Here is a 15,457-nt window from a genome sequence, read left to right on the forward strand (position 1 = left end):
GTTGTACGGGGTTGCGCCAAAGCCTGTGAATAATAAAGACAGCCCCTTTGGAGACCTGCCGGTGAAGTGAAACGACCGAAATGATTAGTATTCGCATAAACTTTTGTAGATGCACCTAAGCTAAGATCACACCTCCTTAGTTTTGTTGCTGAAGAAAAAAAAATATAAATAGGTGGTTATTGAATTGAAGTCTGATGCTACAAGATTTTTAGTACGGTACACGATGTTAAGATATTAAAGAAAGGGACACTGTAATCGTTAGCTGTTTAGATACTGACTTGAATGTATAACAGTAGTACTCTGTGTAAAGAAAAGCTTGTGTATTGTGGTAGATTCAAAAATCCTGTAAGACTCTATACCACTGTTTTTAACCGCTGGTAAAAAACGTTTAAGAGGGGAGGTGTTATGATACCAGCCCCCTCCTTTGTGAGAATCGCAAGAGCCCTAGTGAAGGGGGGGGGGGGTCAATGACCCAAGAGAGAGAGAGAGGTGCTGAATAGACACAGGAAATGGGAGAGAGAGAGAGACGTGCTGAATACTGCGTTCCACCGGGATGCAGAATAAAGCGATCTTGACTATTGTCTCATGAAGACCATGTGTAAAGCCCTCGGGCAAAGTGGGCTGGTTGAGAGAGAGATTGACACCTGCGATCCCGTGAGGAAGTATAAAGGAGGGTCTGGGGGGGACGACCCCTCCAGACGCACCAAGGAGACACGATAGCGATCCCGTCGTAGCGGGAAGCTATTTTGAAGGAAGCCACGTGCGTTAGATTCCGAATCGGGAGTCTGTGGCTGGAATCACGGAAAATCGCTTTTAACTAACAACAGGAAAGCCGGCTCCCCTGATTCCACGGTTTTGCTTCGTAAGGACCCGGGCAAGTGTTCCTTTTCTCATCAATCTCTCTCTCTCTCTCCAACACGGGAAACCCAGCGGTTCCCAAAAGGCTGAAGCCTGCTGACTTTTGAATGACTGTTATATTTCCAAATGGACAAGATATTATCCCCTAGACAACGATAGAGCTTATTTCTGATTGATCATTACTATACCTGCGCTTTAGATTGAGTATTGACGACGTATGTTATCAAAATGTTTGTATTAACCTTCCTTTTGTGCCCCTTTATAAATAAAAACGTTTAAAAATGGTACCATCAGACTTCAGTGGACCTCTCTATCTATGCTGGTAAGTGATCTGGTTATGGGATACGTAACATTTGGAACTTTGATCAAGTGCAAGGTTGCAACTATTGACTCAGCAACTTGTAGAGAAAAAACTGCAACTTGCTGGTAACTGTTGCTTACTGGAAATAGTTGTATTTGTTGACAAATACAACTATTTCCTTACAGGTTTTAGGATTCAAACATAAGTACCAAATATTAAATTAGATTTCATTGTGAGTTTCTTTATTGTAGAAATCTGCTTTGAGTAATTTCTCACTGGTACATTCTGTTTATGATGGACGGTCTTTAAAACTGTCTTTTGCACATTGGTTATTTGCCAATCTTTGTTTAAGACCACCTGTTTGTGTATAGTTTTTCATAAATTCAGTTCTTTATTTTATTTTGCTGTAAATGCCTGCAAGAAAATGAATCTCAGGGTAGTGTATGGTGACATAAATGTACTTTGATAATACGTTTACTTTGACAACCCTCTGAAACAGGAGGCCATTCTGCCCTTGGCTTTCTCAGCTCTTCTGCTGGACCATGGTTTAACTTTGTCCATGAACCCAATTAAAGCTTGTCACTCTGTTTTGACTAAAGTATCCAAACCCTTTGTTGTGATGAAGGCTTGAACCAGGCATCACTTGCAACCTTTTGGATCACCAGCTATGAAAACTCTAGGGAAAAAAAACATTAATTGAAGCCAAACAGATTAGCAAGTTGTCAAAGGCTTTAAATATTTCTGAATATCTTTTGAAGTGAAACCATTCAAAAACTATTATTTTAAATTAACAGTAAAAAGTAGGTAAAGGATTAGAAACATCAACAATCTAACTAAACTCAACGCAGATTATTTAATGTCTTTTTCTATTTTGACCATTGCTCTCCGTGAATGGAAATGCCGTTCCTGGCATGCTTTTTGTTTTGGATTGATTCACTAGTGCTGGCAATTGCCACAGCCTCATTGGTTTCATCCAAGGGGTAGCTGGGAAATAGCTGACAAACAGCAGCCTGCAAGGTCACAACCACTGAATCTTCTGAACTTGGAGTGGGGAAGCCATCAGATGCATGGTGAATAATGCTGTCATCTTTGGGCAGAGCTATTCTGCTTTGTAAAAATCCAAACTCTTACTTCGTCTGTAATAAACACTGTGGAAAGCTGAGACCATATACAGATACTTGGGAGTAATCACTGGTCATGTTCTAACAGTTTAAATAAACACTTACTATCTCCACATCAGTCTCCCAGTTATTAACCAGTTCCCTGCCCATATCAGCTGGGCAAAGTCACACAATGAGATGGGAACCTGTTGTTTATCTCCTGTCAACATCCTGCTAGCCTCCTATCCCTCACCACCTTGTTATTCAGGTGTCTTCCCCCTTCCATTTCAGTCCTGAAGAAGGGTCTCAGCCCAAAATGCTGACTGTTAATTCACTTCCATAGGTGCTGCCTGACCTGCCGAGTTCCTTCAGCATTTTGTGTCTGTTGTTTAGATGACATTTTGGCATGCAGCACATCGTGTCCTTCTACCTCCAAGGAGTCAAATTTACTCTTTCAGAATGATATTGACTTTGGTCTATTATTGTCACGTGGCCTGAGATAAAGTAAAGAAGTTTTGAATGCATGCTATCCAACAGGTCAGTACAGCGAGGTAGTAATGAGAAAACAAAACGCAGAAAACACACATCAAGGAAAAAAGTAAGAAGTAATGTAAAATTGCCAGAAATATTTCAATTAAAATAAATGATTATGTGCATCTCAGTTTATCAATCCCTTCCAGTTAGTCAGTCCATCTAGGTGATGCTATCTGTCCGGGTACAGGCTGTTCAGTTCCTCATCTCTTTGTCCTGACCCCATCATATTAATTGTCTGAAGATAACTAACTATATGAAAGGAAGTGCCATTTTACACAGCCATTGCTCAGAAGGAAAACAGAAACATGAAAAATACACTTTCTGGCCACTTTATTAGGTCCAGCAGTGTTTGCTCTGAAGAAGGGTCTCAGCCCGAAACATCAACTCTTTCCATGGATGCTGCCTGACCTGCTGTGTTCCTGTAGCACTTTTGTGTGTGTTGCTTTGGACTTCCAGTTTGTGGTCTTCTGATGTAGCCCATCCACTTCAAGGTTCGACATGTTGTGCATTCAGAAATATTCTTCTGCACACTGATGTTGGATGTGTAGTTATTTGAATTACTATTGCCTCCTGTCAGCTTGAATCAGTGTGGCCTTTCTCCTCTGACCTTTCTCATAAACGAGGTGTTTTCGTCCATGGAACTGCTGCTCACCTGATGTTTTTGTCTGCTTTTCACACCATTCTGTGTAAACTCTAGAGACTGGTTTGTGGAAAAATCCCAGGAGATTAGCAGTTTCTGATACTCAAAAAAATAAATGAAACCCTGTCTGGACCAACTATCACTCTATGGTCAACCTCAAACATGAGAAAATCTGCAGATGTTGGAAATCCAAGGCAAAATATTCAAAATGCTGGAGGAACTCAGCAGGTCAGGCAGTATCTCTGGAAATGAATAAACGGTCGACGTTTCAGGCTGAGACCCTTCTTCAGGACTGGGGACAAAAAGATGAGAAGTCAGAACGAGAAGGAATCAACTGTTATTCATTTCCCTAGATGCTGCCTGATCTGCTGAACTCCTCCAGCATTTTGTGTGATTTGCCATGCCATGGTCCAAGTTGCTTAGATCATATTTCTTTCCCATTCTGATGTTTGGGCAAAGCAACAGCTGGACCTGGTAACTATGTGTGCATGCTTTAACGCATTGAGTTGCTGGCACATGATTGGCTGCTTACACCTTTGCATTATCGAGCTGGTGTAAAGTACTGAATGGTCACCCAAGTTTATTGGCCTCTCATTAACCAAGGTTAACAAATTATTAAATGATTATATGTTGAAACAACTTCGCTGAGTATCTGAAGAAAAGAAGCTAAACAGTTTGTAATACTTTTATAAACTAGTGAGCCATGAGCAATTCCTTATTTGCTATTCATAATACTTATGTTATTTATAATGTTATATTATACCTGTAATATAATACTGTACTCCTAATATTTATCAGTAAATTTTTCTACAGTGGCAGAGTACTTTCTAATTTTTCATGGGGCAATGAAGGATTTTTTTAACACCAATTTGGGATTTAAGCATTTCTTTTAAAATTGAAAGGCAGCCGAAGAGGATGACAACATACTAGTCCTGAATTAAGGGCTGGAACATGCAGTTGCTGTGAATGGTAGTGAGCATTGAGTGGGAACCATTGAAGCGAAAAACCTGTCAAAAATGACAGAGACTATGTCTTGTAAGGGCAATTGGAACATATTGGTTCTTTGCTTCTCCTGTCACTCCAAAAATAATTAATATTTTTTCTGAAATGTTATATGTGGTTACAGAGTCCAATATGAAACAAAACTCCCCACACAGTGGCAATTTGGCTGCTGACCTTAAAGGAGAAATGAGGGTATAGCTCTGACAGATGATGTAGAGTGAACCTGGAGCAGGGAGGGCTAGATGGAGATAAGTCTGTGGAATTCATTGCCACAGGCAGCTGTGGAGGCCAAGTCAGTGGGTATATTTAAAGTGGAGGTTGAAAGGTTCTTGATTAGTAATGGTTACGGGGAGAAGGCAGGGAAATGGGCTTGACAGGGAAAATAAGTCAGTCATGATTAAATGGCAGAGCAGACTCGATGGGGCAAGTGGTCCAATTCTGCTCCTATGTCTTATGGTCTTTGGGAACAGAAAGAAGGGTTAACTAAGCAATAAATGTGTAGAAGTAATTGGGCACAAAGTGATGAGAAGTGTATCTTGGTGAGAATCAGAATCAGGTTTATTATCACCGGCATGTGACATGAAATTTGTTAACTTATGTATATGCAATACATATTCTAGCAGAGAGAGAGAAAAATATATAAAATAAAACATGATAATAAATAAACAAGTAAATCAATTACGTATATTGTATAGATTTTTTAAAATGTGCAAAAACAGAAATACTGTGTTTTAACAAAAGTGAGATAGTGTCCAAAGATTCAAAGTCCATTTAGGAATCAAATGGCAGAGGGGAAGAAGCTGTTCCTGAATGGCTGAGTGTGTGCCTTCAGGCTTCTGTACCTCCTACCTGATGGTACAGTGAGAAAAGGGCATGCCCTGGGTGCTGGAGGTCCTTAATAATGGACACTGCCTTTCTGAGACACCGCTCCCTAAAGACACTCTGGGTACTTCGTAGGCTAGTGCCCAAGATGGAGCTGACTAGATTTACAACCTTCTGCAGATTCTTTCACTCCTGTGTAGTAGCCCCTTTGTACCAGACAGTGATGCAGCCTGTCAGAATGCTCTCCACGGCACAACTATAGAAGTGTTGTGTGATGAGCTGGTACCCTTGATAAGAGAGTGGACTTGACAGAGTGGAGCTCAAGTGAAAGTGAAATGGAGAAGGTAGGGTGTGACTTAGGTGGTCCTGAAAGGAAGATGGAAGTTTGAGGGCTCCAGCAGATTGTGTAGGGTGAGTGAAGAGGGTAAACAGTCAAGGAATGGCTGACAGTAATCAGCTGCAGCATGGAGCAGACAGAGCAGGGTGGACTGTAAAAATGTGGAAAATGTGAGAAGGGTACAAACACTGTGGGGTGAAGCACAAATCGATGTGGCTAGATGGGGTAGAATAGTAAGCTGCTAAGGCGGGACAGACACGATGAGGCAAAGGGCCTATTTCTATGCTGCTTGACGCGATAACACCTTTGTTAAGCATGCTCTTTTCGTCCTCACTCGATTTGTGGTATCACTGGAGATCCCAGTTTGTAATGGCTTCACGTACTAGATTTGAGAGGTTGGTGGTGAGCTGCCCTTTTGAGTCTCTGCATTCTACATGATGTCTGTGCTCCTACCTTGACATTAGGTAGGGATCTTTAGAAATGGGTCAAAATCATTGTATACTTGAGGGTGAGTGGGGTCAGGTATTTGTTGCTCTTAACCCCGGAGAAGATGGCAGGCAGTGGTTTCTGGGGACCAGTCAGAAAAGCCTAGATGTGTTGTGCGTGGGAGTGAATGGTCATGCTGATAATGGTCAGTTGGGCTGTTGTGCAGAGTTTCATGTCCATTGTGGAATTTGCATTCATTTAGGCAAGTAAAAGAGAAAGAACTGGCCCATCACCGCCATGATCATCACGGCCCCTTCGGAAGGTGGCAAACCAGTTTGAAGCCCATGGTGATGTGGGACCATGAGCATCGCGGGACCTACAGGGGCTACAGGAGCACAGAGGGCTGTTGGTTGAAGAAATTAGACTGGGTATGTTAAGTGCAGGTAGCAACAAACTGATTACATCTACAATCATGTTGGGCCATCAGAACCAGCAACAGAGAAAATCCATTATGCACCTGGATGGCTGGAGAGTGGAGTGGGCCCACTGGAGTGCCTCAGAGTGCACGGCTGTCAGCACATAGATGCAGTTGTCAGATGTGTCAGCCAGAGTAGGCTCATGCTGTAGGGCCTGGCAGATCTGTTTTTCAAGGTCCCAGAATATCTGGGAGGATGGAGTGATGGAGTGAGAGTCAATCTCTGTTTTAGCTGGGTCGAACAGTCATGATACTGCCTTAGTGTTTTTGGATCCCGGTTAGTTGGAGATGTTGAGATGGTTGAAGAGGACATCCCACTGAGCCTAATTTGGTTTGGGGTGTTGGGTCTGCTAAATGGATGAGGTTCTGGTGGTCAGATCAGATTAGGAAGGGCTTGGTGTTTCCCATCAGACAATGTCTCCATTCTTCCAAAGCCCATTTAATGATGAGTAGTTCCCTGTCTCCTACTCCATAACAGTGCAGTGTAGAGTTGAACTTGTGTGAGAAGGTGGCACAAAGGTGCGTCTTCCTGTCCAGTCCTCGCTAGGAGAGGATGGCCCTGGCGCCCATAACAGATACGTCCACCTCTACCACAAAAGGTCCAAAGGGGATCAGATGGTGGAGAACAGGAACAATGAAGCATTTCTTGGGCTCCTTGAAAGAGTGGTTCATGGCAACAGACCTGGTTATCCGTAAGGTAGGTGATGTGGTGAGGGAGGTGAGAGGAACAGTGAATTGGCTGTAGTTCCTGATGAATTGGCAGTAGAACTTGGAGAGGTCCAAGAAGCACTATAGCTGTTTGAGGGAGTGTGGTCAGGCCATTCAACTACAGCGCACACTTTCTCTGGGCTCATGGGTGTGCCGTGGTGTGAAAGGACGTAACCCAAGAAGGCAATGTGTGGAACTGGCATTTTTCTAAATTGCAGTACAGATATTTTTGAGGAGATACTGAAAGACTGTACAGATGTGACAGACATCTTGAGAGCCCTTAGAGAAGATGAGGATGTCATTGAGATAGACAAACATTACCTGTATGGCATGTCTCGGAAAATCTCATGGATGAAGGCTTGGAAAACAGCTGGACTGTTGGAAAGTCTGAAATGAATCTCCAAGTACTCCTAGTGGCCTGTGAGCACAATGAATACATCTTCTACCTATCCCCAGTGGATGCAGATCAGATTGTTTGCACTCCGTAGATCCAGTTTGGTAAAAATCTGTGTCCAGAGCAGAGTGTTTTAGATTCGCTATCCATCAAGAAGAGAGGGTAGTAGGTCTTAATGGTGATTTTGTTGAGTCCATGGTAGTCAATGCAGGGATGAAGACATCCATCTTTCTTGCTGACAAAGAAGGGGACTGGGATGGTTGAATGAAGCCGTGCTGTAGTGCTTCAGCAATAGTCATTCATGGCTTGGGGGTCAGGGAGAACAGATGACCTCAGTGAGCAGTGGTGACAGGAGGAGGGCAATCGTGCGATCATGCAGTATGTGAGGTGGTAGGGTTTTGGCTTCATTGAAGGTGATGGCTAAGTCATGGTATTTCTGCGAGAGTTTGGTGAGCCCGAGGGTTTCCTTTGTCTCCACAGATCTATGGGGTGAAGTCAATTGAGGGTGTGGACAGGTGTGTACCTCACTCAGTGAACTAGATGTCCAGGCGAAGTGAGGGTCGTGAGTGGAGAGCTAGGGGTAACCCAGGATGAAAGGAGAGTTGAGCAAGTTGATACGGAGGAACTGAATGAACGCACGGTGCACAGACTGTGTGCATACTCTGCCCATCCCAGACCCCAAGAGATGTCCATCAGTGTCCGTGATGTAGAGGGGGTGAGAGATAGGCTTGGTAGGGAGTCCAAGCTACACATACAGAGTCCGGTTTAGAAGGTTGCCTGCTGCATCAGAATTCACCAGAGCCTCCTGTGTGCATAGAGCTGTTGGTGTGTGAAGGAGGACAGAGATAGCAAGTTGGGCTCTGGTGCTGGAATGAGGAGACCAGAGACCTTACCAGATACAAAGCCCCTCTACTCAACCTTTCCCAGAAACAGTGGGCGTTTGATACACAGGTGATCAGTAGCTCTGCAGCAAGCACACAAGTTGTTTCTTCTCCAACACTCATGCTCTTGGGTGGTTAAGGGAGCTTTTGTACCTGCATGAGATCTGGAGGTGTTGAAGATGGTTCTGCAGCCTGAAATATTTCTGGGAATGGAACCGGGGTTCTGGCTAATGAACTGATCCATAAGACACTTGACAATTTGGAGGGCCAGAGTGATGAGGCTTTTGAAGTTGGTTGGCATCTCCTGGGTAGACAGTTCACCTTCCAAGTGCTCCAAGAGGCCAGTAGTAAATTCCACATGTTTATTGCAGATGGTAGTTTTATTGTCACAGTTAGCAGTGGCCCAGGTCAGAGCTCACCCAGTCCAGGGAGAAATGACTGAAGACAATCTTGGCTTTGTCTGTAGAATACAGAGCTCAAAGTTTGATATGCACTGAGACAGGAAGTTGCAGCATTGGATTGGAGATCTATCGCAGCGTTCGGGCGCTGGAATCCGACGCTTGAGGGAGGAGATTGACTGACGGGGTTGTGTATTGAGACAGAGTTGATTGAGAGCAGCAAACAGGTGGTCAGTGGTTTACTGCTGATTCGGGAACCCGTACTCCTATCAAAGGACAACTTCCTTTGGGTAAGAATATTCTGCTGGGTCAATCATGTGTTCACTCGCCCTGTCTGGAAATGTAGAGGAGGCTTGACCCAAAAGCAGTGCCACAGAGACAATAGCAGTAAGTGATATTTTACTAATAAGCTGCAAAAAAACAAGCCACTGTCATAAGGGGACGTGAGACTGGACCCAAATGCAGGACGCAGGCACTGAAGTACTGGGGGCAGGACAGAACAAGCTAAAGGATAGGACAAGGTGTGGAGACTGTGGCGCTTGGAGATGATCCTGGAGTTCAGAGATGCTCTCTAGGCTTGGCTAGAGGCAGGGGTCTCGAGGCTTGAGGCTTGGCTAGAGGCCGGGGTCCCGAGGCTTGGCTTGAGGCCGGGGTCTCGAGGCTTGGCTTGAGGCCGGGGTCTCGAGGCTTGGCTAGAGGCTGGGGTCCCGAGGCTTGGCTTGAGGCTGGGGTCTCGAGGCTTGAGGCTTGGCTAGAGGCAGGGGTCTTGAGGATGGGTTCTTGGGACTAGAAATGCTGGGAGGATAGCCCCCAGGCGGGCTGCAAAACTCCTGGGCAGGGCCCGGATCTCCCAGGCGTGACACAGGGGCCTAGGCAGGTCAGGGGGCACAACCCGTCGGAGGCGAGGGATAGGAAGGGGCAGAGTCCCCTGCTGGGCAACGGCCGTCCAGCCTGGCTTACCTGACGGAGGCAAGGGGTAGGGATGAGCAGGGCCCTCCGCCTGGCAACAGCAATCTGGCCTGAGTTACCCGACGGAGGCAAGGGAGGGGAAGGGGCAGAGCCCTTCACCGGGCAATGGCAATCTGGCCTGAGTTACCCGACGGAGGCAAGGGAGGGGAAGGGGCAGAGCCCTTCACCGGGCAACAGCAATCCGGTCTGGCTTACCCGACAGAGGCAGGGGATAGGAAGGGAGCTCGGACCAGGGTGACTTCAAGACTCACTGTGGCCAGAAGATTTGGGTGGGCTACGGAGCAGCGCAGTCCATAACTCACTCACAGAACTCGTCATTAATGGTGGTACTCCAAGCCGGGACAGACAGGGCGACCCCCCCGACTATCCCAGAGCCCCTTATATTCACAGCCAACCGATAGGCATCAGGTGTGTCTCCTTGAGCCCAACCAAGCTAAGATGATCCTCAGGTGTGACTATTTGAGTTCAAGGTGAAACGAGGGGCAGTCGAAGGAACTGGAGTCCGGAGTCCGCGGATTGGATCAAGAACTGGGATGCGGACTTTGGACCTGACCATAACAGCCACAGGGGAGAACAGAAACTTAACAAGGCAACAGGGTAACTGAAGGCTAGGAGTGACTGATGGATTCAAGTGAGTGAATAATGATTGTGGATGGGAGCTGGGTTTAAATAGGTTGCAGGTGATGAGATGGAAATGAGTAACAGGCAATTCTTGTTAGCTGGGTGGAGACTAGAAAGTTCTTGCCTGTGCAGGCCTGACAGCTAGTCAGTGTGACCCTTAACTCCAGGGTTGGCCAGGGAGCAGAATCAGAAGGGAGCTGTATACATGTTGCTCTTTAAATTGCTTGATTATGACAAAAGAGTAGGACGTTATTACTGACCCAACATGGATAACTTCTGTCACTATAACTCTGAACTGATTCCACAACCTACAGACTCACTTTCAGGAATCTACAACTTATGTTCACAGTATTATTTACTTTTATATTTGCACAGTTTTTTTTCTTTTACACATTGGTTATCAGTCTTTATGTGTAATTTTCAGAAATTTAATTGTATGTCTTTATTTTCCTGTAAAGATCTGTAAGAAAATGAATCTCAAAGTAATATATACACAGAGTGGCAACTTTATGAAGTACACTTGTACATCTGCTTGTTAATGCAATTATCTGTTCAGTCAATCATGTGGTAGCAACTCAATACAAAAATGCATGCAGACATGGTCAGGAGTTTCAGTTGTTGTTCAGACCAAACATCAGAATGCGAAGAGATGTGATCTAAGTGACTTTGACCATGGAATGATTGCTGGTGCCAGGTGGGGTGGTTTGAGTATCTCAGAAACTGCTGATCTCCTGAGATTTTCTCACACAGCAATATCTAGCACTTACAGAGAACGGTGCAAAAACAAAACAAATCCAGTGAGTAGTGGTTCTGTGAACAAAAACATCTTGTTGATGGAAAAAGTCAGGGGAGAACGGCCAGACTGGTTCAAGCTGGCAGGAAGGTGAGAGTAACTCAAATAACCACGTGTCACAAAAGTAGTGTGCAGAAGAGCATCACTGAATGCATAACACGTCAAACGTTGATGGGCTAAAGCAGCAGAAGATGGCAAACATACTTTGTTACATACAGGAGGTACCTAGTAAAGTGGCCACTGATTGTACATAAATTTGCTTTGACTTTGAGATATAGTCTAGTTGTGAACTTCTTGAAAGAAGCAGCACTTATCCATGAACCTCTGTGCCATATATATCCTTAATTTGTATATCATTTCTGCAGTTATCTGTAAGATATCACAATATAGTTCCATGTGTTTCTTACAATTTCTTTTGCTGAGACAGGAAGATGAACACGCGGCACCTGCACCTCTTCATGCCTGCAACGATGGGATTTATAGCGGCAACCACATCTATTGTTTACTATCACAATATAGAAACTTCCAACTTTCCAAAGCTGTTATTAGGTGAGTTTGAATTTCTGCTTTCCCATCTACAAAATGATCTCTCAATAGTCCTTCTTTTACAGTGCTATCAATCTTATTGTATTAAAATCAGTGTAAAATGAATGTCTGATGGCCAGTGCCAACCTGACTGGCCAAATGGCCTGTGTCTATGTCGTATCTCTCTATGTCTGATGGAAGTAAAGGGATCTGCAAACCACCTCACAAAGCTTGTTGTTCAGTGATCCTGTCCCACTGTGAATGCCTGCAAGAAAGTGAATCTCAGGGTGACATATACTGTAAATATTTTGATATTAAATTTACTTTGAACATTGATATAGTTCTCTGGACAAGCTGAAGAAATGTGACTGTTAATGCTGAAAAGGAATATAGGTCCTGCGTTCTCTGTGGAATTTCTCACAGTAAGCTCAAGACCAGGACAGGCCTGACCCCTGCATTGAGAGTCTGCTGTTTTAGAGGCATGGGGTAATGATAACAGAGGGCATTGGTGATTGAATGGATTTCTCTCTGAGTTAGAGGTGGTTTGCAGATCCCATTATTCACATCATTCATGGAGAACTGCTGCACAGATAAAGGCTTTTCACCTTGTCAAGTCGGCACTGATCGTCAAGCTTTCATTTTTACACTGATCCTACATTATCCCATTTACCATGGTAGCTAATCAACCAGCCAACCCAAATGCTTTTGGGATGTGGGAGAAAATGGGAGCACACGTTGAGTCAGCAGGAGAATGTGGAGTCTCCACACCAGCAGTCAGGATCGAACTGTGTTCTCTGAGACTGTGAGGCTGCAGCTGCACTTGTTGAGCCACCATGTCATTCAGTCATTAGAAGGGATTGGGAGTTGTGCTACACAGTCACAGACAATGCAAACTACAGATTGGGGCAGAACAGTGGCACAACTCGTAAAGTTGCTGCCTCATAGTGTCAAAATTCAGTCTAACTTTGAGTGTTGTCTGTGTGGAGTCTGTATGTTCTCCCTGTGACTGTGTAGGACTCCCCAGGGTGCCCTGGTTCTGTCTCATACATACTAGAACCAAAGAGATACACGGCACAGACACAAGACTCTCGTCAGGTCTGTAGTGACTGTTAAGCAGGGACTCATCCTGCACTCAACCTTTGGTTGAGTTCTGATTAGTAGTGAGGACAGTTGGAGACTGGTTTGGCAACAGAGGGGTTTAATGGGCTGAAGTTTAGGAAATAAGAGTTCAATGTGGACAGTTGTGCTTTGCCACACCTGGGGTTAACTAATGGAAAACCAGTATTTTCAATAATTGGTAGGTTTACCTAGTGTAGTTAAACAGAGACAGCTTGATGTTAATAAACTCACACTTGTTACGAAAGGAAATAATGAGATAGATGGCTTGATTTTAAAAAAGCGAGGTATGTTGAAAGTTATTTATTATTTATATATACTGTAATTTTAATATAATTCTTTATTATAATTATTAAATGTTGCTGTTTTTTGTTGCATTTCATGCTCTGACTAACACACCACAACAAATTCCTAATACAGTACATGTAAATGTATATGGTGATGAAAGTTGGTCCTTTATCCTTGATTATGGGTTAAGACGTCACCTGGACAACATCAGCCACCACATTGTAAGTTGCTCAGGGAAGGAGGAGGTTTTTATCAGGCCATGGACAGAGATGAAGTTGTGTTGAAAGCTGTGATGTAACTGCAGGGGTTGACTTGGAGGGATTTATAAAAGGGATTGTCAGAGCTGAGATAGAAAAACTGCTCCCTCTGCTGGGTGGGTCACTCACTAAACTTAATTGGTCAAAGATCTAGACTGGAGATGACGATAACTTTTATCAGGGTTGTTCCTGTCACCCACTGAAGAGATAACGGAGTGTGTTTCCATTGACTTTAGCGGATGACGTTCGGCCAGGGTTAGGATCAGAAAGCAGTGCTGTGTGGACGGATATAGCTGCCGTTTGGAGGAGGCAGATCACACCAGCTTTCTCCATTGCACGTTCCTGTGATTCTCTGATTAGCTGACTGATGTAATGCCCTGCATATGAGCTTGTCCCATACCAGCAAATGAGGTCACTGTTCAGAAACTTCACCAGGCTGGGTGAGATCTGGATCGCCTCCAACCTGATAGTATGAACATAATTTCACTAATTCCAGTAAATTCTCCAACTCCCCCTTTTCTCTTTCTTCATTCCCCATTCTGGCTTCTCTCTTACCCCCTTCTCCTCACCTGCCCCTCCTCCTCCTTTTTCTCCCATGGTTCACTGTACTCTGGCTGTGGCTGATTCCAGACGGGATTCGAGGGGAGCACAGGCTGTGAAAACAGTGTGGATGGTGTGGGAGTTGTACAGGGCATCCTCCTTACAGTGGTTGGGTGGACAGGGAGATGCAGTCTGAAAGTTGCTGCATGGAGGTGTGTTGCTAATTCTCTTTGTTTAAACACCCCTCCCCCAATTTGGTGCAAGGGTATCAGCTGGTGAAGGAAATTTACATTGCCAAAGTATTCATAAAGACCTAAATAGGTACAGGCAGTTTGAAGGGCACCTCAGACCTCAGCAAATCTCTCAATCACTCCTTTCTAGTATAAATGTGACACTTGTGCAAAGGGAATCAAAGTTAAAAGTAAATTTATTGTCAAAGTATGTATATTCTACCTTGAGATTCATTTCTTACAGGTATTCACAGTACATAGAATCAATAAGAAAACTAAGGCTGACAAGCAACCATTGTGCAAAAGAAGACAAACTAAATACAACAAAAACAAAAATATATTAATGAATAATATTGAGAACATGAGTTATCGAGTCCTTGAAAATGAGCTAGTAATCACTTTAGAGTTGGGGTGAGTGAAGTTATCCACGTTGGTTCAGGAGCCTGATGGTTGAAGGGTAATAACTGTTCCTGAACCTGGTGGTGTTGCCACTAAGGTTCCTGTATCTCCTTCCTGATGGCACCAGTGAGAAGAGAGCCTGGCCTGGATGGTGGATGCTGCTTTCTCGTGACAGTGCTCCTTGCCGATGTTTATGGTTGCAAATGGTTGGGAGGGCTTTTCCTGTGAATCTTTAATGATGTCTGCCTCAAAGAGTGCTGAGCCTGGGCTTCCCGCATCCCAGTACATTCAACAGACCTTCAGCCAGGAAATTTATATCCCAAGCTCCCTGCCACTCTTTCCATTTCTAGAATCACCTTTCAAACCATCTTTGGCCAAGTTGTTGCATTATTTCCTCATGTGGTTTCACATAAAACCATGCCAAAGTCAAAGTAAATATATTAACAAAGTGTGTATATGACACTATATATGACCTTGAGAGTAATTTTCTTGCAAATATTAACAGAAAAATAAATATAATGGAATTTATGAAAAATTATAAATAACAAAGACTGTCAAGCAACCGAACTGCTAAAGAAGAAAAGAAAGTATATATTAAAAACAAACAAATAGATAATGCTGAGACATGAGTTGTAGAGTCCTTGAAAATGAGTCCATCGGTTGTGGAATCATTGTTGAGGTGAGTGGAGTTATCCACACTGTATCGTAATGCTTGTAGGGTGATAACTACAATCGGCCCTCCTTATCTGCGGGGGATTGGTTCCGGGACCCCCCACAGATACCAAAAAACACGGATGCTCAAGTCTCTTATTTAACCTGTCTCAGTGCAGTGGTCTTTAGGAC

The 15,457-nt window shown here is 44.1% G+C and overlaps 1 protein-coding gene across 8 annotated transcripts in view; it reads left to right on the top strand.

Annotated features, from left to right (window-relative positions):
• Positions 1 to 15,457, top strand: part of LOC140738596 (ATP-binding cassette sub-family C member 9-like) — a 188,490-nt gene that overhangs the window by 44,677 nt on the left and 128,356 nt on the right. For all 8 annotated transcript variants that reach the window (XR_012101405.1, XR_012101406.1, XM_073066119.1 and 5 more), the window contains exon 3: positions 11,687 to 11,808. Coding sequence is in view for 6 of the 8 variants with exons in the window: in XM_073066119.1 (XP_072922220.1) it covers positions 11,687 to 11,808 (122 nt within the window). In the remaining 2 variants the exon portion in view is untranslated. The remainder of the gene's footprint in view (positions 1 to 11,686; positions 11,809 to 15,457) is intronic.

This window comes from Hemitrygon akajei, chromosome 14 (genome assembly GCF_048418815.1).
Source record: "Hemitrygon akajei chromosome 14, sHemAka1.3, whole genome shotgun sequence".
In the NCBI taxonomy this organism is placed as follows: domain Eukaryota; kingdom Metazoa; phylum Chordata; class Chondrichthyes; order Myliobatiformes; family Dasyatidae; genus Hemitrygon; species Hemitrygon akajei.